This window comes from Benincasa hispida, chromosome 12 (genome assembly GCF_009727055.1).
Source record: "Benincasa hispida cultivar B227 chromosome 12, ASM972705v1, whole genome shotgun sequence".
Lineage (NCBI taxonomy): Eukaryota > Viridiplantae > Streptophyta > Magnoliopsida > Cucurbitales > Cucurbitaceae > Benincasa > Benincasa hispida.
In genome coordinates, this window is record NC_052360.1 from 30,281,232 (window position 1) to 30,308,527 (window position 27,296).

The 27,296-nt window shown below is 34.0% G+C and overlaps 1 protein-coding gene and 1 long non-coding RNA gene across 3 annotated transcripts; both read left to right on the forward strand.

Annotated features, from left to right (window-relative positions):
- The first annotated feature begins 3,132 nt into the window (after positions 1–3,132).
- Positions 3,133–23,582, forward strand: LOC120067857 (sodium/hydrogen exchanger 8). Of its 2 annotated transcripts, XM_039019461.1 has the most exons (23): positions 3,133–3,566; positions 4,210–4,260; positions 4,369–4,460; positions 4,891–4,968; positions 5,039–5,196; positions 5,351–5,452; positions 5,711–5,828; positions 8,740–8,792; positions 8,865–8,930; positions 9,336–9,380; positions 11,053–11,105; positions 12,143–12,327; positions 12,769–12,816; positions 12,919–13,026; positions 14,058–14,289; positions 16,118–16,420; positions 17,172–17,269; positions 18,796–18,927; positions 19,007–19,225; positions 19,331–19,537; positions 19,767–20,031; positions 22,407–22,708; positions 22,972–23,582. In XM_039019461.1, the coding sequence occupies exons 1-23, from the start codon at positions 3,359–3,361 to the stop codon at positions 23,284–23,286; spliced, it is 3,438 nt and encodes a 1,145-aa protein (XP_038875389.1). In that variant the 5' UTR covers positions 3,133–3,358; the 3' UTR covers positions 23,287–23,582. The 2 variants fall into 2 exon arrangements, with proteins under 2 accessions (XP_038875389.1, XP_038875390.1); XM_039019462.1 differs by lacking the exons at positions 3,133–3,566; positions 4,210–4,260; positions 4,369–4,460; positions 4,891–4,968 and having other exon boundaries at positions 5,060–5,196; positions 5,356–5,452.
- Positions 23,583–24,781: 1,199 nt separating this feature from the next.
- Positions 24,782–26,229, forward strand: LOC120067858. Its single transcript, XR_005479033.1, has 3 exons — positions 24,782–25,353; positions 25,443–25,515; positions 25,607–26,229. It is a non-coding gene; the product is annotated as an uncharacterized LOC120067858 (long non-coding RNA).
- The last annotated feature ends 1,067 nt before the right edge of the window (positions 26,230–27,296 follow it).

The window sequence follows — 27,296 nt, forward strand, 5'->3', positions numbered from 1 at the left end:
TACAAGAAAGTACTTGAGTATGTTATCATTAAAATACAAAAAAAAAAAAAAGAAGAAGAAGAAGAAGAAATCATCCATACAACAACTTGAGTTTGTTATCATCAAAATACTTGGTTTGATTGAAGTCCTAAAGCTAATAAGAACATCAAGCACAAGAATAACCTGGTTTGTAAGTCACATATTCATCCTATACACTCTTCACTTTAACTAAATAGGTAGAAACAAAATCTTGATCCTATTTCAAATTAGCAAGTTCAACCTTTAAGTGAAAAATTCTTGGTCCATTTATATTTCTGGAAATGTTCCTTGAGATCATTCCATATATCTTAACTAGAATCGGAAAACAAAATGGTAGAAGAAATGACCTTAGAAACAATGTTTAGAATCCAAATAATAACTTATGATTATTGTGAATCCACATCAAAAGATGCAAATCAATAGGCTTCATAATCGAGAGTCAAACACATTAATTGACTCCAAGTGACATAGTTATCGTTGGTAAGCAATTCATAAAAAAAACAAGATTAGAAGTATCAATGTGATGTAAAGCATAAGGTTCCAAAGCAACCTTGACATATAATGGATTTTGTTGTGAAGAAGATGAAGATTCAATCATGGGAGTTAAAGTTTCAGAATTCATTTTAACCAGAAGGGAGAGAAATCTCCAAAAACTGCTATACCATATTGATCGAAAATGAAAGGTAGAACGTATATAATTATTATTCAACATAATACATCAGTATTTATACATAAGGGTAAAAAGTAAAAGAAAAAAATTGTATTACACAACTACTTATAATTACATAATAACCCCTAATAAAATTAAAATTTCCACCATTTAACTTATAAGTTTAGGTTATATCATAATTAGGAGAAGTTAGATTAAAAATAATTGATTGTTATGAAATTGAAGAGGACAATGGGAATACGGATATGAAAAATATAATATAATAATATTTTTATATAATAATAATAAATAAATAAAAACTAAAATTATAAAATAAAATAACTAAAAACATAAAATAATCAAAATCATAAAATTGGATAATATGAAAATTAGTGGAAGTTGAATTCTCATCAATATATGTGGAATTTTAAGATTCACCAAATGCCACTATTTATAGACAAAGTGGCAAGTAGGATGTGGACTTATATGAACATCAAGCATGAATAACTAGAAGGTATATGGACCTCGTGAATGGTGACACATTGACCTTTGGGACACTTAAGCAATGGACATTCATTTTCTATTATAATATTCATAATACTTCCCCTTAGATGCCCATATATATATATATATATGAAATATGCCTCGTTAAAATCTTACTAGGAAAAACCCAGTGAAGGAAAAAGAGTACATGTTTCATATAATACATATTCCTAAAAAAACAATATATTTACTCTCCCTCATGAAAACATTAATTAAAATCTCTGACTCGTCACATTCCAATGTTGTGCACCAATTTTTCAAAAGTTGCGATCAGTAATATCTTTGTAAATAAGTCTATCGGGTTATCCTTCGAACAGATTTGTTGTACAGTGATGTCGTCATTTTCTTCAAGATCATGAGTGTAGAAAAGTTTCGGTAAAATATGTTTTATTCTATCTCCTTTAATATATCCTCTTTTGATTTAGGCTATTCAAGTTGTGTTGTCCTTATATAATATTGTTGGAAGGTTTTTATTAGAATACAAGACACAAGTTTCACGAATGTGTTGAGTTATTGACCTTAGCCATACACATTCTTGACTAGCCTCGTGAATTGCAAGAATTTCAGTATGATTTGAGGAAGTGACCGTTATAATCTGTTTCACCGATCGCCATGATATAGCAGTTCCTTCACATGTGAACAGATAACCTGTTTGAGATCTAGCTTTGTGTGGATCAGATAAATATCTAGAATATGCATAACCAACTAGATCAAAATTTGATTTATTTGAATAAAACAAACCCATATCGATTGTTCCTCGGAGATAACGGAGTATATGCTTAATTCCATTCCAATGTCTTTTTGTAGGAGAAGAACTATATCTAGCTAATAAATTTACTGAAAATACAATATCTGGTTTTGTATTATTAGCAAGATACATAAGTGCACCAATTACACTAAGATATGGTACTTCAGGACCAATAAGTTCTTCATTATCTTTTTGAGGTTAAAATATATCTTTCTTTATATCCAATGAATGGACTTCCATTGGAATATTTAATGGATGTGCTTTATCATATAAAATCTTTTCAAAAATTTTCTTGTATAAGTTGACTGATGAATAAATATTCCATCTGCTAAATGCTCAATTTGCAAACCAAGACAAAATTTTGTCTTTTCGAGATCTTTCATCTCAAATTCTTTTTAAAGATATTCTATTGTCTTTGAAAGTTGTTCAGGAGTTCCAATTATATTCAAGTCATCAACATATACAGTTATAATAACAAATCCTAATTGTGATTTCTTTATAAAAACACACAGACATATTGAATTATTTTGATATCCTTCTTTCAATAAATATCCACTTAGGTGATTATACCACATCCGTCCTGATTGTTTCAATCTATATAGTGATCTCTATAACTTTATTGAATACCATTCACGAAAATTTGATGTATATGTATCAGGTACCTTAAATTCTTCTGGGATTCTCATATAAATATCATTATCAAGAGATCCATATAACGAAGAGGGAAAAACCGATATACCTTTAGGACCTACCTTTAGCGAGGCAAACGACAGAAGCTCATGCTAATAACGTGTTATAAAATTGAGGAGCACAACGGAAATACTGATATGAAAAATATAATATAATGATATTTTTATATAATAATAGTAAATAAATAAAAACTAAAATTATAAAATAAAATAATTAAAAATATAAAATAACCAAAATCATGAAATTGAATAATATGAAAATTAGTGGAAGTGAAATTCTCTATGTGTGATTTAAGATCTACCAAATGCCACTATTTATAGGCAAAATGGGAATGAGGATATAGACTTAGATAGATACCAAACATAAATAAGTAATAGATAATATGAATGGTGACATATGACCTTTAAACCCTGAACGATGACCTCTACTTTCTATTATAATATTCGTAATATTGATATCTATGTCCAAAAAAAGGGAAAAAAAGTTTGATATCACCATGATTTTCCGGGTTTCCATCAACGATATTATAAATGTCTGGTATTCGGCTGTTTTTGTGCATGTTTCAGCTGCCGCGACTGAGGAGGGAGAGTAGAAAAAAAAAAAGGAAGAAAGACCTGTGAATATCAGAGTACATACATAATCTCTAACCAAAATCTCGTTTATCAAATTTGATGAACGAGAAAGAAACAGAGTGATTGCTCGATCTATCAATGGCGGGAGTAGAATTGCTGGACATGTTTCCACATCGGGACCTGGAAGAGGGAGCCACTGGCTCGTCTGATTGGAATCCAACTGATGCTGTGCTGTTTGTTGGACTGAGTTTGGTGCTTGGAATTGCTTGCAGACACCTATTGCGAGGCACCAGAGTTCCTTATACAGTTGCCTTGCTTGTTCTTGGCATAGTTCTTGGATCCATTGGTTCGCGACTCTTCTTTTCCCACATTTTTATGTTCTTCCTCATTTTCTGCTGACTCTCGTTCGCTTATTGTTGCTATTGCTGTAATTTGATCATTTTCAGTTTCCATTATATCTGGAATCTTAATCGTTTCATTATTTCATAGTCGGTTTTGATCAAGACATTTTACATGTTCTACAGTTCTCGTTTAATCGTTTAATTTAACTTCTTATTGTTTTCTAATTCGTACTTGAGTTCCGAACTCAACTTCTTTGAAGATGAAACAGTGAGGTAAATTGCCGGGAAAGAAATGGAAAATGTTTGACCGGTTGGAAAGAGAGTAGATCGTAGGAAAATCGACTCAACTGATTGAATAAAGAGTGAAAGTATAAATTCAAGTATGTAGACTCAACATAATTTATGTATTGGGAGTCGAGGACTGAAATTGATTTTAAGGATATGATAGATGCCTAAAATCTGAGATTGATTTAAATATTGCTGGCAAGATTATGTTATCACTTGTTGGCTCATTACTGCATTTTTTAATGATAATTCTGCGAGCTATATATTATGTATGTAAGTCTTTTAATTAATGATTTCTCAAGCACCTCCTACCACTACCACTCACTTGATGCTTTTCTTTCCTCGAACTGTAATAATCCGCAGAATATGGCACACATCATCGATTGGGAAAGATAGGGGACGGCATACGTCTCTGTAAGTTCGTCTCTTTGCTCTTCATTCTAGTCACTTCATCATGAGTTTTGAAGTGCTTTCTGTAACAATCTCAGCTCTTAAAACAGATTTGATGCATCTAAATTGCAGGGGCAAAAATTGATCCTGATCTATTACTGGCTGTTTTCCTCCCTGCTTTGCTGTTCGAGAGTTCCTTTTCAATGGAAGTGCACCAAATAAAGGTGCTAATTCAAGCTTTTTAAAAACGCTATTCTGTTTTTAAATTTGTTTGGTGACAAGAGAACTATACTCATTTCAACAGATAATTTTGTGTAACGGCCACTTTCTTTAACTAATTTTTTGCAATTCATTCCGGATGGACTTCTTGTCTTCTTAGAACTTCTGACTCTCTGTAGTGGTTGAGCACTTATATTAATCTGCGTTGATGTATTTGTATATGAATTGCTAAATGGGTTTATGACATTTTTAAACTACTGGTTAAGTGGCAATTCGACAGCTACAGTAGTCCAGTTGTTGCTAACTCATCTAACATTACAACTTGTGGCTTTTATTTACAGATATAACAGCTTACGTAATTACAAGGACATCCTTCCATCAACTTACGTAGTTATCTTTTTAGGTACAATTTGCTAAGTATATTTTTGGTTGCAGAGATGCTTGGCCCAGATGATCTTATTGGCTGGTCCAGGGGTTTTAATTTCAACCTTCTTGCTAGGATCTGCTTTCAAGGTATCTGTTGACTATGAGTTAAGATAGTTTCGATTATTTTATGTCATTAATTTTTTATGCCTTACTGCAGCTCACTTTCCCATATAATTGGAGTTGGAAAACATCATTGTTACTTGGGGGACTTCTGAGTGCCACAGATCCTGTGGCTGTTGTAGCTCTATTGAAAGAGCTAGGAGCAAGTAAAAAACTGAATACGATAATAGAAGGAGAATCCTTGATGAATGATGGGTATTGTTTTTGAATTATTTTTCAACTTTTATCATTTAAATCAACTACTTTCCAAATAAGTTGTTATATTAATAGGTTATGAGCAGACTAAACATTTCATGTCATCTATTCATTAATCTGGTCCTCTTTTAATATATTTATTTTCGACATCCAGGACAGCAATTGTGGTTTATCAACTCTTTTATCAAATGGTCCTTGGAAAGAGCTTTAACTGGGGAGCTATAATCAAATATCTCATACAAGTCTCATTGGGAGCGTATGTACTATTTGCTCCTTATTCAATTTGTGAATTAGGCCAGCTAATTTTTAGGAACAATCTGCTAATTCAAATTTTGGTGCACGGGCGTGTGGCCATATGGATCTCTTAGTTGGTCGCCATGTTTTGATTTCAAGCTTCTTATTACCATTTTCCTTCTTATTTTATTCGATCATTTGTGCAAGCAATTATAGTTTTTATCAACTTTATTATCAGATGGTCCTTGTAATCATGTCTGCCTGGTGTTTTAATAATCAGTTTGGGAATTGGTCTTGCTTTTGGGATTGCATCTGTTTTATGGCTCGGGTTCATTTTCAACGACACAGTGATAGAGATTGCATTAACACTAGCTGTGAGCTATATTGCTTACTTCACTGTATGTTACTCTCTCACTCTTTCTCGTGTTCATACTATTATCAACTCTGAATGATGTATCTGTTAATTAGTCTAGTAATGATACTAATAGTAGAAAATACTGTTATTTGAAAGGAATTGTGTAGTACTTCAGAAGTAGTTTCAATTAATTCTCAATGTATTGTGTTTAAGAAACCTATAATATACCGCTGAATAGTTTTGGCATTTTCTAATGGAGGAAGACTCCTTATGGCACTAGGTAACTGATAAGAAGAATGGCAATGTTCCTCCTGGCTGGTTTACTCTGAGACAAGTACTAGTTGCATGTGAATGTTTATTTCAAGCTTATGGAATCTAGTTAATTAGTGTTTGCTCTGATTTTGCTAAAGGAGAACGTTTGAATTTTCAGACCGACTCATGAGTTGTCTACTAACTGCTTAACACTAATTTCTTTACGCTCTTTGGTTGGGCATTCTAACTGTTGTACAAAGAGATCGAAGATGAGTATTGGGTGTGGGACTTGCACTTGAAAAAGACAACTTTCAGAACTTGAAACTGGGAGTGAGCCGAATTTTTTACTTTACTGTAAAATTATTTGTCCCAAGTCTAACAAGCAAACAGATAATGACTGTGGGTAGACTGCTACACTGCTTTGGTGTGTTCTCCTCAAAATCTTGTATTCTTTACACAAAAAGCTAATTATGTTCTCGATACTAAATGTCCTAAAAACAAAGTAAAATTTTCTTCCAGTCCCTGTCCCTCAGGGGTTTAATGTTGTGGAAGTCAAAAAGAAATTACCTACTTGAATGTTCCATTCAGTTGAATATGATATATATATATATATATATATATGTGTGTGTGTGTATATATATATTGCGAAAGAGGGAAGCTAAGGACCAAAATCACCTGTTTTAGAGTTATAGACAGCCTGTGAATGTTGGACAAGGCTGCTAAAGGTGTTTGGTTTAGAGTGGTGGTTTTCTCAGGGCTCTAAGGACAACATTGCCCAGTTTTATTTGGAGGGATAAGAATCTGAGAGTCATAAATGATAATCGTAGTATGTTTTTCAAAAAACTGGAATCTTGATATCCTTTTGGGGTCCCCTTGTATTTTTCCTAGTTTAATTTTACTTGTCTTTGAACAAGATACAAACCTTTTGTTGATAAGTGACAAAAATGTTTAAAGACATGAACTCTTACGAAGACTGGAAAGAGATTTATAAACAGTATACAGAAACATTCTAAGCATGGCTCTAAAGGCACCCCAATTAATTTTAATATTAAAATCCTTGTACTTGGCTAAGTCGAACAACTCTTCCCAACTTAGCTACACCATCAAAATATTTGATTCTGTTCATCTCATAACAATGAAATGATTTCTTGACTGCAAAATCCCAAACCAAGAGCACCCTCGGAAACAAAACAAGCCTCTATAGAAGCTGGAATTATCTTCTACTGCACCAATAAGAGCACTATTGAGCATAATCCAAATAAGAATACTGATTTTATTGGGGCTCTTTATTTTCATATATCTTCAAAATCTGTTTTTGGTTATCTTGCTTGTTGTTTTGTCTGGTTCAATAGTACTGTTTATTTGAGTGAGTTTGACGGGCTACTCTGACAAAGTCTCCAAAGATTTAACAGTAAATGCCGTGAAACATCCACCATCCATTCCTAAGGAACTTTTAAAGTGCTCGACCTCTGTTGCTTCCAAGATATCTAATAATGATGTAGCATCAATTTCAGCATCCCACAAAAGTCATCAAGTACCAATCTACTAACAAAGGATAACAACATCCCAATGATGATTAAAAAAAAATAATGAAAAAGAAAAAAGAGATAAAGAAAAAGAAAAAAGAATGAGACCAAAGATCCATCCTAAACAGTTTTGGAGAGCATATTTTTGAAAAGCTTGCCAAAATAAAATGATTCCCATACCACCAAGGTTCAAAGAAGTAATCTCTTCCAACCTCCATTGTTTTAATGTATTGATCTGAGAACGTCAAAAACAAAGATTCTTCTTTCTTATCACTCGGAAATCGTTTGCCAAACAGATTTGTAAGGCCGTAAATACTCTCCCCTTCGTATACCATAAAATCATCTTCGTGACTGTAAATTTTTAGCATAAATGGAAGAAGGAACAAACTTGATCAGATCATAACATATTAACTTAAAAGAACCATTGGATCCCATTTAATACTTTTGGCTTAATTTCAAATAAAGAAATCCCAGGACCCTACTTCCTTAAAGAATATCAAGAAATCCATACTGTTAAGTCATTGATAGGTGCATTGAACTACTCAACAGGTTTAAAATGATCTTTGATGAGATAATCTCGAAACTAGGACTATCAATACTCGGATTAATCTCATTGTGAGGAGCCTCTATAGTAGCTGATGTAATTACTTCATAAATTAGTTCATAAATCCCCTTCTTTATATGCCTCTTTGATATTCAAATAGCGTAGCACTTCAGTTGCCAAGTAATTTCTCTCTGATTAAATGCTACTCCTGCTGAAATCAGAAGCCTTGTTGAATTCAATGAAGTCTTCCTCCAGAGAAAGCTGGAGCTAATTGGAATAGCTTTCTCTGAACTCCTTTTGTTTGGGTTGGTGACTCTTTTCCCCTCCCTATTGTATTTTTCTTTTTTGGTTTCTTGAATACCACAATGTGCTGAGATTGATTAATTAATTATATTTTTCATAAGACGATCAAAGCATCATTCCGCTGAAGGAGTCTTTGTGCTATGTGTTTCTGTTGATATATCTCTCTTCTTTCTTTCTTTTTTAAGAATTTAATACTTTTTACCAAACTGTTATCAAGAATATTTATAGAAGCAAGATTTCAAATTGGTTCTCTTCTATCATTTATTTTATTTAATTCTTCTGGGCTCTTCCTCTTCTCTTTCATGGGATTCTTGTTCTGTTTATGATAGGCTCAAGAGGGAGCTGATGTTTCAGGTGTTTTGACGGTGATGACTTTAGGAATGTAAGTTTATTTGCCTGATTATACGTAATCTATACTTCGAGGCTATATTTCCTGATTACAATCTATTACTAGGTTTTATGCTGCAGTTGCAAGAACAGCTTTTAAGGGTGACGGTCAACAAAGCTTACATCATTTTTGGTATATTATGCCTTTATGATTATTACCTTGTCTTTATCATATTAATAAAAAGCTTATCTTTCACAATTTCAGAGATTCATGTAACATGAACAGATTCTTCTTATGATCTTTGATGAATTTAGTGCTCTCACATATCCATTTTGCGATATGTGAGAGTGATAAATACTTATAAATAAACATGGATTAAATTTTGTATTCCTAATAGTCATTATAAATAATCTTGGTTATGACTGTATATTTTTTATGGGAAAAAAAAACATTTTGCATTAGTTGTATATTATTAATTGTAAAATATTTCCACATTTCATACACATATGTATGTTTATGTATATACAAGGTAACATCCATTTCATTTTTACTTGCAAAAAAAGGGACTGATCTTTTATTTGAATGATCTTTTTCCAGGGAAATGGTTGCTTACATAGCGAATACGTTAATTTTCATATTGAGGTGAGAGCTTGACTTCAGCATGCTTGTTTCGCCTTTCTTTGGTGATAACAGTAAGGTTGGCATGAGTAGATGCATCATTTTTATTGCAAACTCAATTGGTTGGTTTGTGAATTCTCCTCCTCTTTTCTGTGTTGATATGCCAATGACGAACACGTTAATTGTTGATTGCAAGGAAATTATCCTCGACTCAAATAGTCGATAAGATTGTGAATGTGATATGATCTAATACTTATGAATGTTTAGGCATTGGAGCTGTAAGTGAGTGATTTAGCATATGGTTGTTATATGCGAGGCTTAGAATTTGTGTGAGTAAAGAAGCAGCTGACCGAGGGTAAAAGAGTGCAAGAGTGTGTTCTCTCAAAATGTCCATATTTGTATTTTTTTATTTTTCTTTTTTCCTTTCTGTTCTCTCCTCTCCTTTGTGCTAAATGTCTTCTACATGATCCCATAATTTCTCCAGCAGATGGGAAGTTTTTTGGGGCTTAACAGAGAAAACCATCTAGAGACGATGGTCATACATGGACGCTTATAGAATCAAGTAGCTTTATGCTTGTTTTTCAGGAGAAAAGCACATCCTTGATCCTACCGAACAGAATTAGTAATCCCCAGTCGCAAGTTGCAGAAAGCATCCCTAGACTTGAAAATTTTGTTTCTTTTTGCTAAAAGGATTTAATCACGAGTTTTCTCAATAGAGGAACAATAGCACAAACCTCCTCAATTGTAGATCAGATGGAGATCAAAGAACCATCTAAACTTATTTGGAAAAGGCCGCCCAAGGAATCTTTCCATTTGTTGAAGCCTTGAAGGAATCCAAAGTTTGGAAAAGAACAGTCATGAAATGTTCCTATTTGGGATCGAGGAGTAATAATATGTAGAAGATATTCACATATGAGAGAAGAGATAGGTTTAAATTTTTTTAAAAAAGAAGTTTTACTTTGAAAATACCAGTACGAAGGCCGACATGAGCATCACTCAACCATAATTGGCATGTACTCTTTTCCTTGAAGTCGGAGGTTCAAATTTTCATACCTTACATTTGTTGTACTAAATAAAAAGAAATTACCAGTAAGAACATTTCGAGAAGAGACATTCTTACATACCCTCACCTTCACACACTTCCACAAGATGTCTTATTCTCACTTATTTTCTATTGCACTCTCTTGCATAAAATATGAGTACAAGCTTCTTATTTATAATCAAAATCTCCTTAGGGGCTTGGTAAAAAATAAATAAATTCTAGGCCTTTTGGAGCCCAATACTTCAGATATTTTTTTGGAAGTATAACCAAATCCAAAGACTCCTTTATTTGTTTAGAAGTTTAAAATATGTCCTTTTATAGGACCTGTCCTATTTTTCTAAATCATTTTAGGACTTTATAGCTCATGAGCTAGTCCCTTTTCATTGCATTTTCAATGTTGAGTAGTAAATCTTCCTATTTTTCTCTGTCTAATACGTAAGCTAGTTGGTTCTGATGAAATAAAACCCACGAGCTAGTTAGTCCAGGTTACTTCTTGCCTTCAAAGCAGTTGTAGTGTGTGATAGTTTCCATAATATGTCCTTTAATTCTAATCTCTTATTTAAATTTTCTTCACTGTGTTTAACAAATAGTTACTTCCTGCTAAGAGTTACCACAGTTGTTCCAAATAAAATAATTAATAAGTTTCTTTTGCAGTGGAGTTGTTATTGCCGAAGGAGTTCTTGGAAGCGAGGGAATTCTTGATAATGGTAAAGATATCACTTCAAAAAAGGTTATTTTTCCTTTTCTGACTAGTAGAGATATAATCCCCATGTCACTTGGGAATTGAAGAGGATGGTTATGATAGAACTCACTCTTGTCAAGCCCAGTCACTACCTGACCAAAAAAGTCACCTTGTACTCAAGGGGAAACTCTGTAAACTAAATAGCAACACCGTTGGTACACTCCTAAGTTGCATATCCTCCATCCCAATGCATCAGAACTTCCAAAATAGCATGGTCGGCTCCTGTCTTCTGCAAACCCAAAACCTTGATTGGAACAGCATGCACCACCATATCTGCAGTCAGGGAATTGACTATTAACAACTAAAAACTAACAACAAAAGCAAACTCAAAAGGAACTACAACATTACTCCTAAATAAACTGTATCAATTAGAAATGACGCAGAAAATGAAGGATGTTTGTATAAATTCGTGTGCATATCCCCGGCTATGTTTCTCTCTTTTTAATTATCTTTTCACTTCTATCTGTTAGAAAACGTATATTCCCTTCTTTTTGGAATTTGTATCCTTTCAACATTTTTATTCCTTTTCATTTATCCATGGGGATTTCATGTCGGGTCAAAAAAAGAAATAAGAAATAAGAAAGCACAAGAGAAAGGGGAAAAAGAAAATTGAGGAAGAGAGTAAGGGTAAGACTCAGTTGAGAATGTATAATGAATGCATAGTGTTAATAGCATGTGCTTATGTATGGGCGTTGGTTACTACACTGTTGTGTATTTATGACATTGGTCCTTTTGGACTGGAATCCTTTTTATAGTTAGTGTTGGACTCATATTTATTGGGGCTTTTTTTTTTTTTTTGGTACTCCATTTTATTCTTTAATTTTTTAAATAAATATTCAATAAAAAGTATTATGTGGTTTTCATGTACTAATACTTTTATTAAATTGATAAAGAAGAGAAGATGGTTCTTCAAAACCTGTGCTTGCATGTTCTATTTTATATATATTTATTGTGTGAATTAAATTTTTTTTTTAGGCTCATACTTCTATTTTTATGTTTCAGGAACTTCATGGGGCTTCCTCATTCTGCTTTATGCATACGTGCAAGCTTCTCGATTTATGGTCGTTGCAGTACTATATCCATTTCTGCGGTATTTTGGATATGGCTTGGATTGGAAAGAAGCTACAATACTGATATGGTCAGGTCTGCGTGGAGCTGTTGCTCTGTCACTTTCACTGTCAGTTAAGGCAAGTTTTCAAATCAATGCTAATATCTTCGATATGTGTTTATAAACTGATCATCTTTTCACATAAGTAAGCTCATCAATATATTTTCCCAATTGCTAGAATTTTGATTTTGATGGTGACAATTAAACTATTTCACAAATCACTAGGATTAAAAAACTAAAAAATCAAAACGATACGTTATAAATTATTGATCTTGAGATTTTTAACTCAATAGGAAACCGAAGGAAAGGTGTGAAAGTAACCGATGGACCAAATGAATCTCTTCACAGACTATTTCCATCTATATAAATTGTTGAATCATGATATTATTCAGTTTTCAATAATTCTTAAGTAAATTGCTTCAATTTTCAATAATTCTTATGATATTATTCAGTTCCAGTGCCCAATATTTTAGCATGTGTTATTTCATTTCTCCTTATTTGTAAAGTCTTGTTATTTCAGCGATCAAGCGACCAATCATTGTACATCAGTTCAGAAACTGGAACTCTGGTTAGTAGATGGAGCATTACACCTTTCTGACTTTATATTGATCTTTGAAGAAGACTTGAGGATTACATATTGACCTGCAAATTTGATGGTACTCTGTTACAGTTTGTTTTTTTCACGGGTGGGATTGTATTCTTGACACTTATTGTAAATGGTTCAACCACACAATTCATTTTACATCTTCTGCACATGGACAAGCTCTCCGTGGCTAAGGTGAAACTCTGTTTGATCTTCTAAGTGCAGCTTTTGTATTTTTTTTCCCCACGTTTATGGAGTCCTTTGGTTTTATCTTCTGTCTCTTGGTCTACTAGTTGTAAGATTCTGTTAATAATGCTTTTACATTTTTCAGTTCTTTATTGGTAAACATTTGGATTATTCAATCTTATACAAAGGAATACATTATCTAAGTTCTTCATTTAAAGTTCACTACAAGATAGATGCCTTGCAGGGATGATCTGACTGCTTCCATTGTAGCCATATAGATCGCCAATCTAATTCTTCAACCATCCATTTAATTCTCTTATTCATACTTTATTGTTCCCTCTTTCATTTATATTTTCACTCTCTTCCTCACTTAGGGATGATCAAACGACACCCAAAAAACCAACTTGATTGACCAAAACTGACCGACTTCGTTATTTAATTTGTTTTCACCTTTCTTTTAATTTGCCGATGGCAACAAGGGAAATGCAGTTGAAGTTGGATACTTGGCTACCGAAGGCGCTTGAGTTTTGTGGTAGTCGCCTCTTCTTCTCCCTTTCTCTCTACCGTTCTTTTTTTTTCACAGATTTTTTTCGTTCTCGGTAGTTTGCCAAAGTATTCACTTCAGGTTGATTTTGGCCACAACTGTGGTTGTTCGGTTGCTGACTTGGCATCATAAAACTCTCCAAAACTTACCTGCCAACAGTTGCCGACATGTCGGTTTTTGGTGTTATTTTGAGTCCAAAAATTGACTGACTGCCCGATAAAAACCCTCACCCTCACTTTTAGACTTGAATATTAGCACAAGATTCAACACGTGATTATCAAAAGTAATTGGACAGGAAATATTATTAAAGTTGTTTGAAGATAAATTCTTCTACTCAGATACTGATACCATGCTAAACTACTACTGGACCCAAAAGTTTAAGTAATGTCTATGGTAAATTTGATTTGTTATTCATACTTTCACTCCCTCATTCTCATTCCCATCAAACAAACACTACAAACATTTTGATGAGCTTCTTTTTGTCTAATGATTCTAGAAACGCATATTGGATTATACAAAATACGAGATGATGAACAAAGCATTGGGTGCCTTTGGAGATCTTGGAGATGATGAGGAATTGGGACCTGCTGACTGGGCTACAGTTAAAAGACATATTACAAGTCTCAGTCACGTGGAGGGGGAACCACTGCACCCGCACAATGCATTTGAAAGCGATCAAAATGTTCGCTCTATGAATTTGAGAGACATTCGTCTGCGACTTTTGAATGGTAAAGTTAGCTTATGCTGCTACACCTGGCACTGCTTGTCTAATTTATTTGTTTCACTACACCATATGCAAACTTTAGATATTATGTCATTTTCTTGATTTAACCTTTTCAAGCCAAAACAAAATCTCATCACCTTCAATTTAGTGTTATCAATACAGGTTAAAAGGTTCATTTGATGAAAACTTTGGAGTAACAAAAATCTGACGGAAGCTATGGATAGTATTTTCGGAAGTTTTGTTGGTGAAAATCTATAAGGTTTTATAGAACAACATTTTTTTCATAATTGGATTCATTTCATAGTAATACATTCGGACTTCTGTTTTGGTATAAGTATAATATTCTTGGATCAAACTTATAACTTCAAAGGATACAGATTAACGAGCATATTAAATAGAGAAGTGGCAGAGGAAGAAGAAGAAGAAGAAGAAGAAGAAAATATTTACCCTAAGTATGGAGTTGTTGAACATAAGCTTCGGTTTACAAAAGCAAAAAGAATTACTAGATAAATACTACAGTATATGAAAGAAAAATATGCCTTTCATAGTCACGTTTCTTATAGTAATAATAATAATAATAATAATAACAAAATTATAAAGAATAAAAAAAATAAATGAATATATCAAAATAAAATAAGAAAGAATACATGATAAAACTCATAAGTTTCACATAAGGTGGGCTTGATTCTCAGCCTTATGCGTGAAGTCTATGGTTGGTGCTGAATGGGCTAAATTCTAACAGCTTCAGAAATATTAGAACTTTAACATGTATGAACCAAGGACCATAAGCCTGATGCGGCTAAATGACTGGGTCCTGACTGTTGAAAGCACATTCGCAGCTCTTTTGTTGACGTCTTCTATCTGAGTTGTTGCTCTTCTTTTCCTTGTGAAAATCTTCTCATTGATCTCCTTTCTGTGTATTGTAACATCCGTGTTGGGTCTTTTGTTGTGCTTGTGCTTGATCGGATATAAATAAAAAAAAATACTTTCTGCAAATTGTTAAGGCTAACAGCTGAAAAGATCACAAGTTGACATACTTGACTCAGGATTTAAATATCATTTGAAATGATGAGAGCTCTTCATTTTCTTAAAATCGTTGGAGTAATTTTGATTAGTTATTTTCTCTATGTTCTTTGAATATTGATGTGTTTATTTCCTTCAAACATATTCTGATTTATTTCCTTCAAACATATTCTGAACATCGTTGGAGTAATTATGATACACCTATATCTAGTACAAGTTTAGTTATCTATATATGCCATAACATTCTGTGATTTTTGTAAGAAGTTTTTGTGGCATGTAGATGTTCATCCGATGTTGTGGGGTTTGTAGGGGTGAGGAATAATAGAATTTTTAGAGGGATAGAGCAAGACCTTAGTAATGTTTGTCAGGTTCTATATTTCTCGTTGGGCATCAGTGTTGAAGACTTTTTCTAATTATTCTTTAGATCTTATTTTACTTGATTGGAGTTCTTGGTGGGTTCCCTCTTGTGGGCCTTTTTTTATGTCCTTGTGTTCCCTTTTTTTCTCAATGGAAGTTTGGTTTATTATACAAAAATGAAAATTGATGAATAAAATATATATAAAAATAAAAGGTATGATAAAAACTTTGGTGGATTACAAAAAGGATATCCGATTAGTGACTAGTGTGGACTCTAGAGACACTATAATCCTTAAAAGAGATGAGAGTATTCACACCATTGAAAAGGATTAAAAAGTTCAATATCCATAAAACTTAATTCACCCATGGTGAGTCTTTTGTGTTTCTAGACTTACTTCCATGTGAGTATAAGATGTCATGTCTCAAGTAACTAAAAAATCATTTGTCATTAGGTGTTCAAGCTGCTTACTGGGGTATGCTTGATGAGGGAAGGATAACACAAAGTACTGCAAATATCTTGATGCAATCTGTGGATGAAGCCCTTGATCAGGTTGCAAATGAGCCCTTATGTGATTGGAAAGGTTTAAAAGCTAACGTCCATTTTCCAAATTATTACAAGTTCCTTCAGACAAGCATTTTCCCTCAGAAGTTGATTACATATTTCACTGTGGAAAGATTGGAATCCGGATGTTATATTTGTGCTGCATTTCTCCGTGCACATAGAATTGCAAGGCAGCAGCTTCATGAGTTTATAGGTAATTAATTGGCTTCCATTGCGAAAGCTAGGATTGTTTGTTTAGGTTTTCCGTTCCCTGCTTTCCTATGGCTATCCCAGTATTCTAAACTAAAGGATATAATTCCTGTGCAGCATGCCTTTAAGAATGATATATTTCTTCTCAAGTAGTTTCTAAAGAATTCAATTCGAGCACTTATATGTGGTTTATGATAATAATTATGAGAATCCTGGATGACCATGCATATAGTAGCGTCATAGGGATTACTTGTGCCTCATATAGTAGCATCATAGCAATCCCTATGCTATATCAATATGGGATAATTATTTAAGAGGCAATTGCAAACATAACAATCAGGCCTAAATTATTAGTAAATATAAGCATAATGCAAAAGAATTTGTATGTATAGCAAAATTTAGATTCAACTTTCGAAATCTATCAGTGATAGACTATATCACTTGAAGGGTCTATGAGCGATAGAGTCTATCACTGATAGGTTTTGCTATATTTACAATTCTTTAAAAATTGTTATGTACTTAATTATTAGTCTTAAAATTGCTACCTATTGCAATTACCCATTATTTAATTTGTAACCTTATCATGAGGTTTCTGTTATTTACTTATGATTGTTTCTTACTTTGAGCCACTTGATGTGCTCTGAATCTAGATCTTTGTTCAAATTTCTCGACCTTTGGAATCCTATACTTTAACAATTATACTGTTAATTTACATTCAACATGATGTACAAACATATATGTTTATGATATTTCAGGTGATAGTGATATTGCTTCTACTGTAATTAATGAAAGTGAGGCTGAGGGTGAAGAAGCACGAAAGTTTCTAGAAGATGTTCGTGAGACATTTCCTCAGGTTTGTAACTTTGGTATGGTTGTTTCCTGAGCTATTCATGGTCAGTCCTAATAAGGTCCTTTCTCTTTAATTTTGTTAGCCAACTATGATTGATATTGTGCTTTATGATTATGTGGAATTAGGTCAATTATAAAAAAAACATTCCATCCATCATATCTGTTAGTCACTTTTGATTTATATTAACTCATAGCCTTAGCCAACATTCCTTCGCTCTATATTCGACTTCAAGAGAAGAAATCAAAGACCAGGATAGGTGAAGGATCAACATTTCATTAGATTGCCCATTATATGGGTACAAAGCACCGGATCTGCTACTTTCAGCACTCAGTATTGCACATTGGCAGACTACGTGAACATGCTTGGGATATGTGATTTTGGATGGCCACTGTGATGTAACTATCAAGTCGCCTTTCATATTACTACTGATCCTGAATATCATGAGTGAACTAATTGAAGTTGACTATCATTCTCTGCGTGAGAATGTAACAAGGCTTAGTCTCTATAAGATAAATGAAGACTAAAGTGATATATTTTACTAACACAAATAAATTATTTTTGTATCAAGTTGGATATGACTATCATATTTTCTTCAAGTTGAAGGTTAGCGCTGGACATGTATATTTTTGTAAATATCTTAGCTATAGGAACTACAGTCCTTCGTTTTGGCTATCTTTGGTTGGAACACGTGTGCCTTTTGTTTGTTCCATTTTGGAGGTCCATCATGTCAAAAAAAACTTCTGTAGTTTTATACATGTAGAGCTTCTTGTAGAGCTTTTTTAATTTTATGGTTAAAAGAATTGAGGAATAACTGCATCTTCACTAACAAAGTGGTCCCCTTTTGATTATTTGTGGAACTCAGTTCTTACCCTTGCATTTTACTTGGTGTAAGTGCTTCTCGCCCCTTTCTAGCAACAGATGAAATGATCTCTTAGCCAACTGGAAATATTTTTTTGTATTCAGTTAATTGTCAGGAATATTTGCATTTTCTTGCCATGGTCTTCATCTTCACCCAACTGAAAGATGAAAACCTTAGTAAGAAAAATTTAGAATGAAACAAGTAAAAGTTTTAAAAACAGAATTAATAATGAACCATTATCATGTGGAGCCTTAAGTTATTGTTTTCTTTTTTAATTGTAATGTTACAATATGTTACTTTAGGGCTCTCATATATGTGCATAATTTATACAGCTATTTGATGTTGGGTGTCTACTGTCTCCTCTTATGCAAAGTCCATTTGGTTTATGCTCTACGAATCCTTCCTACTTACTATGAGTTTGAAGTATTATTTAGCAGGAATGAACCGGTGCTCATTAATTTTCTTGTCTACCTGGGTATTACTTTTCCATTATTATCTTTCTTTCTCCACAATATCCAAACCTTTTCACTTTAAGTTTCAAGGGTTGGATTGCTATAAAGTGAAGTAAGAATGTGTTTACCTTGTTTTGCTCCTTTTTCTTGGCTACCTTTTCATGATTTATAAGCTTATCAAGTTGCTATAACATGCTTACTTGGAAACTTCTTTTCAGGTTTTGCGTGTTGTTAAAACCAGACAAGTAACATATTCAGTGCTCAACCATTTAATTGAATATGTCCAAAATCTTGAGAAGGTTGGCCTATTAGAAGAGAAAGAGATGTTGCATCTTCATGATGCTGTTCAGGTTTTTCTGATGTTTCTCTCGCTCGTTTACTGTTGTAGTTACCAATCCTTGTTCACGATATGCTGCTTCATTTTTGCAGGCTGACTTGAAAAGGCTTCTAAGAAATCCTCCTCTGTTAAAGGTTCCAAAAATGCGGAACTTGATCAGTGCCCATCCATTTCTTGGGGCACTTCCTCCTTTAGTGCGTGAACCACTTGAAGTTTCAACAAAAGAAGTGATGAAACTACGTGGTGTGACACTTTACAAGGAAGGTTCAAAGCCTAGTGGTGTTTGGCTTATATCCAACGGAGTGGTAAAGGTAAGAGGATTTTCTATATCTATCATGTTTATCACATTTCTTAATTTGACCACATAAATTTTACTTACTCTTCCTTTGTTTCATTTTGATTATTTTTCCTTACAGTGGGTAAGTAAGAGCATGAGAAACAAGTTCTCCTTGCACCCCACATTTACTCATGGAAGTACTTTGGGCCTATATGAATTGCTTACTGGGAAGCCATGCCTCTGTGACATGATTACAGATTCCGTTGTTCTCTCTTTCTTTATTGAACATGACAAGTTTCTTTCAATACTTAGATCAGATCCTTCGGTTGAAGACTTCTTGTGGCAGGTATTACCATTGACCACAGAACTTTGTTTTTGTAGTACTGTTGTTATGGATCCTGACTCCCTATCAAATGTCAAACGATAAATATTGGACTTTCACCCCTTCGAATATCCTGTTATTTAGATCTCACAGAGGAATTGAAGCTATTGTGTGTAAGGGGCATATTGCTCGCTTTTATTTATGATGTATCAGTAGAATTGGCAATGCTTATTTTGGTCTGGCTTTCTTGCAGGAAAGTTCCATTGTTCTTGCCAAACTCTTGCTTCCACAAGTATTTGAGAAAATGGAAATGAGAGATTTCAGAGTTCTTGTTGTTGAAAGGTCAGTAATGACTACGCATATAGCAGGAGAAACAATAGAAATTCCACGCCATTCTATTGGCCTTTTGTTAGAAGGATTTATCAAAAGTCATGGCATCCAAGAGGAACTGATAGCATCACCTGCTGTATTGTTCTCGTCGCACAGGAATCCGAGCTTCCATAATATGGAAAGCTCAGGTAACCAAACTATAGTTGTATGCTGTTTGAATGACGTAAACTATAAATAGAGCTGGTAGAAAGAACTCTAGACCTGAATAAGTGTTCCAACTTGCAATTAATTTATCCTCAAAACGTAATTTAAAAGAATTGCATAAACCAACCACTAAATCTTACATATTCAACTAATAGAACACTCAAAACCATGTCATGGAAATGTCCAAGCTCAATCATGAAAAACACTCGAATTGAGCAACAAAATGTCCAAATTCAACAATTTAGAAGCCTTCAACACAATTGAAATAATCAATACTTAAAAAACCAAAAAACATAGACACAAACAATATGACACGAACATAGCAATGTGCTAGTTTGTAGAAATGCAGGACACAGACATGTTGGGGATATGTTTTTATTTTTTTAAAAAGTGTATATATACTACTACCAAATTTTATACTTCAATAAAACAAGACATCTCATTTAGCATGAAGATTTAATGTGTTGTAATAATTAGTAGCTTGAACCTCCCCCATAATTGTTTTTAATCTTTCAAATGAGTTTTTAAGGTTGGGTTTAGTTTAGGGCTGATTATAATAAGATAAGTAGGCAAGGTTAAATTTTTATAGGTTGACATAGGGTATATACGTTGGACTTGTTCCATGTGTGTCCTTGATGTGTCCAAAATTGAAAAAAATAAAAACAAAATAGTACACTTCTTTTCACGTATACATGTTTGAAGCATGTCCAATTCAAACGTATTCGTATCCATATCCGATACGTGTCTAACATTGACCCCTTGCCAAAAAGAGAGTATTTTGTGTTTGTGCTTCCTAGCTAAAAAAAGTAATCTCATCCAACCATTAAAATGTTTATAGCTCTTCGCAAATCTTTAAGAAAATGTAAACGTAACTAAGTGCATTAATTGTACCATCTTTTTCAAGTTTAGAGGGTTTTTCCCCCTTTTCGATAAGAAACCTGAGGTTAAATTGATATAATTAAAAGCTTAAGCTTAAAATTTACCCACTAACTTATGGACAGGGTTAAATGTTGAACTTTTCCCTACACTATTAAGTCCTCTGACCCGATGGAACCAAATGGTAAGAGTATGATAGGTATCGATATCTTATTCAATTGAAAGAATTTCCCTAAGGCAAGTTACAAGATCCAGCCTCACACGGAAGCAAGGATTCTCTCCTCACCCTCTTGAGAAGAAACTTCAGCAAAAGCCAAAAACTACCCACCTGACTTCACTTCCTCCCACATATACATTTTCTCTCTCCTTCTCTAACTAACCGTGGGATCCACTCTCTTGCTATTGGATGAGGCTATACTCCCCACTACATAAGCTTTTCCCTTTTTACCCCTCTATTTCAATATAATTGGGGGTCTAACAGAGTAGTTTCTGTGGAAGTTGGTTTCTCTCAGGAAAAAAAAAAAAAAAAACTTGAATTGCTTGACCTGGTACTAGGAGTAAACAAAGTAGCTACAAAGAGTAGAAAATTGGAGGTGCCTATATATAATTGAATAGATTTGAACGATCAGGTGTATGAGATGGAACATACTTCCATGTGAATAAGCTAGGTTATGAGAAACGATTTCAAGTGATATGAAGTGTTAAATCTTTATTGGAAGTAGATACTCTTACTAGGCTTGAATAGGAGTGCTGTTGACCATTGAAAAGTTGGGTGGAGCTTAAAGGCAACTGTTGATCCTCGCTAGAGTAATCCTTTCTGAAATTTATCTTTCCCTCAAACTGGAGAGAAATACCAACAATAATTGAGTTTCCTAGCAGCCTTGTTGAAGGTGGATTTGAGATGTAAAACATTAAAAAATGTGTAATGAGAATTTGCCTCTGGTTCCAGTCAAAACTCCATAAGGTTTCAGACGTGGTCCCATGGACAAGAAGAGCTATAATATTGGCTGAGCATCGCTAGCTATGTGGGTTTTCACATACAATTTGACCAATGGGATTGTGTACATTAGGATGTTTAGGTAACTGAAGATAGCATTCTGTAACCAAGATGCATCTCTGAGCTAGTCATCTAGTTTGTTGGCTATATCTCATTTTATTCATTTATATAATCTAGGATTCTTTTATCATGGCAGCTTTGTCATTTGGATTAAGGTTAATTCCTTAGTATGCTTTCTAGCAGTGTGTGCATGTGCAACTCTTGTATTTTTACATGTAATTAATGGGTTTTCTAAACTAGTTCTCCGTGAATCTCTTTATTTGGTTATGATAAATAGTGAAGCACTTGATACAGATTATTTGATATGACTTCGATCCTGGGGTAATTCTTTATGTTCCTCACAATGGATGTATATTCTGATTTATTATTCTAATTTTTAAAAGAAAGAAATAGTGGTCAAGACTTGCTATTGATCGATTCTTACAGGGATGAGTGGTTCTAGTTTTTCTCATCAAGGCTCCTATTATGAAGTTGAAACAAGATCAAGAGTAATCATTTTTGACATGACTGCCCTTCAATCAGATGACATTCTAAATCGGTCATCATCTTTTATACATTCTGTTGATCACCCTCAAAGATCTCTAAGCAGAGATCACTCTGGTCTTATGAGTTGGCCTGAACTGCTTTCCAAGCCTAGACCACCACAGAAGCATAAATCTGAAAGAACTGAGCGTCCAGCTGATAGCTTGTCTGCAAAGGCCATGCAACTAAGCATATACGGTAGCATGGTATGTTCAGTTCTAATATATCAAATTTCACTCTAAATAAACCCCCTAATGTAAGGGCGCTCTTTTCCAGTTGGGTATTTGATAAGATCAAGATTAATTTCTGATGAGATATTAGTCGATTCTTGATTCTACGATTTGCCTTAATTATTCTTCAGCACTCTTTGTTTCTCTACTTAGTAAAAGGTATCCTTGTAGTTTTTTAGTTTGTCACAGTATTTCAGTCATTCATTTTGGTTTTTATTCCATCATATCTTTCCTTCAAGGTTGATATTCGTCAGCGGACTAAGAGTTTTCCCGGCAATATTGCTGAACCATCATCTCATAGCCTGTCAAATCCTGCAATTGGTTCATATAAAGGTGTTCCCCTTCCATATATCAAATCAGAAGGAGCTGGAACATTGAAGAAGAGGCTTGATGCAAGAAAGTTACCAATAAGCACTGTTCGACCGCCACAAGAAAAACCAGTTCCTAATGAGACAAATGCAAGGGATGATTCAAGTGAGGAATCGGGTGGTGAGGATGATATCATAGTGAGAATTGATTCACCAAGTGTGCTTTCATTTCACCAGGCTCTGTGAATTTCTTTTTCTTTTTATTTGTAAATTAGTCTGTTTGTCGTCTACTTGTGGTAAAGGATAAAACAAGGGAATAAAAGCTTGTATTTGATAGCAGGACTAAGGTTATAAATTATGGGTTATTAATTCCCCAAATCAGTTTAGCTTTAGCACTGAAGGTGGAGGAGTTGTTTTAAGGTATTTTATGTTTTAATGAGTAGTTCTTATATAATTACTGGACCTACAGGAAATATTTCTTTGCATGAGGTTGGTGTCTGATGTAATTTGACCTTTTGAGCAAAGATAATAAACTATTGCCTTAATGTATTTTTGGTTAGTAAGATTTGAAGTTTATCTACTTGGTTGGTTTCTAAAGTTTCAAAAGATACTTTGATCTTCGAAATTTAAAAATTGGTACTAAATGGTCCCTAAGTTAATTTGATCGTTTGTTAACTAGTGAAAAAATGAGGTGGTATGTTGGATTGGTTAATTTATTAATTTTATATTCTTTTAATTTTTTTTTACTTTGGTCGTAATAGGCTCCGATTTCCAAATTTCTTCATCGTTAGGGTTTTGAAGAACCAATATGTCAAAAGCAATGAACTCAATCTTCGATCCTCTCTTGGCGCCAAGATTGGAATTTGGGTGAGATTGAGAAAAAAGGTGTTTTTTCTTCTTATTCTCTCATCATCCCTTCCCAACCAACTCCTAAATCCTGTCTCCCGTGCCGATTGGATTCTCACGGTCTATTTTAATTTCTTAATACCACTCCTTTCTCTCTAGAATCCATAATACTTAAAGAAGCGTTTGTAGAACAATGTTGCAAGGATTTGGTTGGATCTATATTAAGAAGAGCTATGAACTGAGATTTTTTTATTGACTCTTGGTTACCTTAGCTTTGGATCTCGAGAAATTGTCAAAAATATTTCTTAAATGTTTTCATTTTTCACAATTGGTACCCTTTTGGAGAACTTGATAAAATAGTTTTTCTTGGTCCTTTTTGGTCAAGATCGACCCGAGATTCGAATAAAAAATTAATTTATTTTTATCATACATCTAAATTATTGATTTTTTTTTTTTCTTGTCAGGCCAAGACCAAGATCGTACATAATCTTTTTAAATCTCAAATACCCAAAATCTTACACCTAATTTTTACTTCCACTAAAGATTAAACTTTGGGAAAGATTACATACATCTGCAATGGTCCAAAATTTCAAGAAAATTGTATTTATTTATCTTACATCTTTTTAGATTTGTATGTTGAATTTTAGGGTTTTGGAATTTATTTCTTTTTGGGAGGTAAATTAATTCAAATCAATCTTGGTGAGAAATATGGATTTAATTCCATTATTGAAAATTGAATTTAAATTATGGTTTAATTAGATTAATGGTTGGTTTAATTAGAATTTTATTTGAATTTTGGAAATAATGAATTTGTTTGGAGTTTGTTTGGTTGAGAGATTTGGGGAGTTAAAAAGATTAAAGGAATTAAATTATATAAATATATATATTTAATTACTAAGGATTTATATTGGAGTCTCCGATATGCGTGCAAGTAAAAATGAGAACTAAATTTTCTTCTCCTCCTCCTCCGCGTGCCGCCAGACCCCAATCTCTTCTTCTCCCAGCCGCGCGAGGACCCCACGTTCAGCCCAGCCGCTAACGCCCAGATTCACGCCGGTCGCGGCGCGTCCCTCGTTAACGCCCAGCCGTAGCCGCCAGCCTATGACGCCCGCCTCCAGCGCCCGCCGCCTTCCAGCGCCCGCCGCCCAGATCCAATCGACGTCGCCAGCTTCCATTCGCGTACGCCTGGAGCCGAACAGCCGCGCAAGCCTCTTCCAGCTGCCGTTCACCGCCGGTCCTCGTGCGTTGTCGGCGAGAGCCTCCTTTTCTCGTGGAGTTCTTCGAATTTTGTCGTTTCGGATACGTTTCGGGTCTATTCTTGTTTGATTCTTTAGTGTCCAATAAATTTCTGATCTAATTTGAATTACCCATAATGTTTTGAAGTTCGGATCAAAATTTTGAGGCGTTTTTCAAAACTATCCAGCAGCTTCGACGGTGAGCTTTGAGCGTTTTCGACATACTTTGTGGGTATGGTGTTGAATATTTTAGACGTGGGTTCATTTAGTCTTGAATACCCAATAAATTTTAACTTTGGTTTTGGTTACTTAATGACTTAGGAGGTCGTAATTCTTGATACTTTCAGTTTCGGCACTTAACTTGGAAGTGAGTTTGGAATAAACCTCGTATTGGGTAAGTATTGTGATCTCGAGGATCTTCCGAATGGTTATAAGTTTTGAGTTTTGGTTTTAATTGGGAATTTGTTTCGATTATGGTTTGATAGGGATTTAATTCAAAGACCAAGCTAGGCTAAGAGGAACAATACTTCACGCTTCTTTCGGGCATAAAAATTGAGATACCTACCGTCGGTTCACCCTCAAACCTAAGTTGGTGTTAACAATTGATGGAGGGAGTGGAAGCTTATGATTATGCCATGGAATATCGTTACTTTGTACTCTTGCAATGATTGTTTGTTGGATAAATTGTGAGAATGTACGGGCACCTAAACATACTTTATGATCTTGATTGTGTCATTGTTAGCGTTTTATCGTGAGTTTTCGGGTTCACACCTTATGCCTATATTATGATGTTCCCTTGGGGTCACCATATATATCTATGTCCCTTCATAGTCACTACCTATGGAAGCGTGTCCTCGAGTTCGCTCCTTATATTTATGTCTATACCTACGCCTACTATGTGTGCCCTTATGTCTATGCACACTATGTGTAGATCACCTAGTGGGCCCAGTAATGGGTCGTTCACCTATTACTCATCTTTTTCCTATCATATTTTTAGGTAAAGGTAAAGATAGACCGGAAAATGCTAAAATGGATCCGTGACCCGGTCATTTAGACACCATTTGGACATGTTATCACTTCCGCCCTTAGGTTCATTCGATAGGGCTTGACTAAGGAGTCTAGCATTTCGAAATTTGATGGTTTTTTTCCCATTTATTCATTTGTTTATTTGTTTAATTGCTATTTATTTTAAATTTGGGTTCGGATATCCCGAATGGTGGTTTCAGGATTTTATTACTTGAACTTTATTTAATGAAATAAAAGTTTGATTTTTTTATTTAATATTTTTTTTTCTTTTCTTGAGAAATTTATTGTCAAGCCTGAAATTTGGATTGTTACACGATCTCTTATCTTGTCCAAGATTTCATCGAGAACCTAAAAATATACTATGAAAATAAGTTAAAATTTTATTTGAATCTCGACATAGATCTTGATCGAAAAAGATTGAGAAACTTTGTACAAAGAGAAATAAAGGGAAGGGAGGAGAGAGAAAGGGAAAGAGAACAAAAAAATCTAATATATATATATATACAAAATTTCCACCTTAACACATGTTACCTCATTTTTTTTTGTTAGTTAACTAAGAGTTAAATTAACTCAATGACCATTTAGAACTATTTTCAAACCAATGAAGGTGTTATTTAAACTTTAGGGACCAAATAGACATCAATCTTAAACATCATGAACCAAAAGTGGATTTTGAACATATCTTTTTCATTGAGGATGAAAGAATATCAACCGTTGGAATCAACATTTATTTTGTTTATTTATTTATTTTTAGGAAGAAAACGATACAGCGAAACTAAAAAGTACATCTTGAGATACTATCACCCTAAACCAATTGGGATAATGAGAAAGAAGAAGCATACTTTTCCACTGCCTTATTCGCAATGGAGTGAGTGAAGACATTGTGATAACAATCTCATACGGGAGAAGGAAATAGATCCCGACATATATGTAAAGTTCCTAGGTTCATCAATGAAAAGGAGACTTCTGTAAGATCCAAAAAGGCATCGTACAAAAGATTAACGACCTCTAAACAATCAGACTCCACCAAAATGTTATGTACACTAATAGAAAGGAGACTCTTTAGACCATCACAGATAGTCATCACTTCAAAAACTAGCTTTACCAAACTGCAATAAGAAATGACCTTGAATCAAGTCAGCCAAACTT

Bases quoted from the DNA above. Each gene is read 5' to 3' on its own strand.
- LOC120067857 (XM_039019461.1), top strand. From the start codon at position 3,359: ATGGCGGGAGTAGAATTGCTGGACATGTTTCCACATCGGGACCTGGAA. The intron at 12,328-12,768 runs GCAAGTTTTCAA...TTGTTATTTCAG, and splicing joins CACTTTCACTGTCAGTTAAG to CGATCAAGCGACCAATCATT. The intron at 14,290-16,117 runs GTAAAGTTAGCT...ATTTGTCATTAG, and splicing joins TCGTCTGCGACTTTTGAATG to GTGTTCAAGCTGCTTACTGG.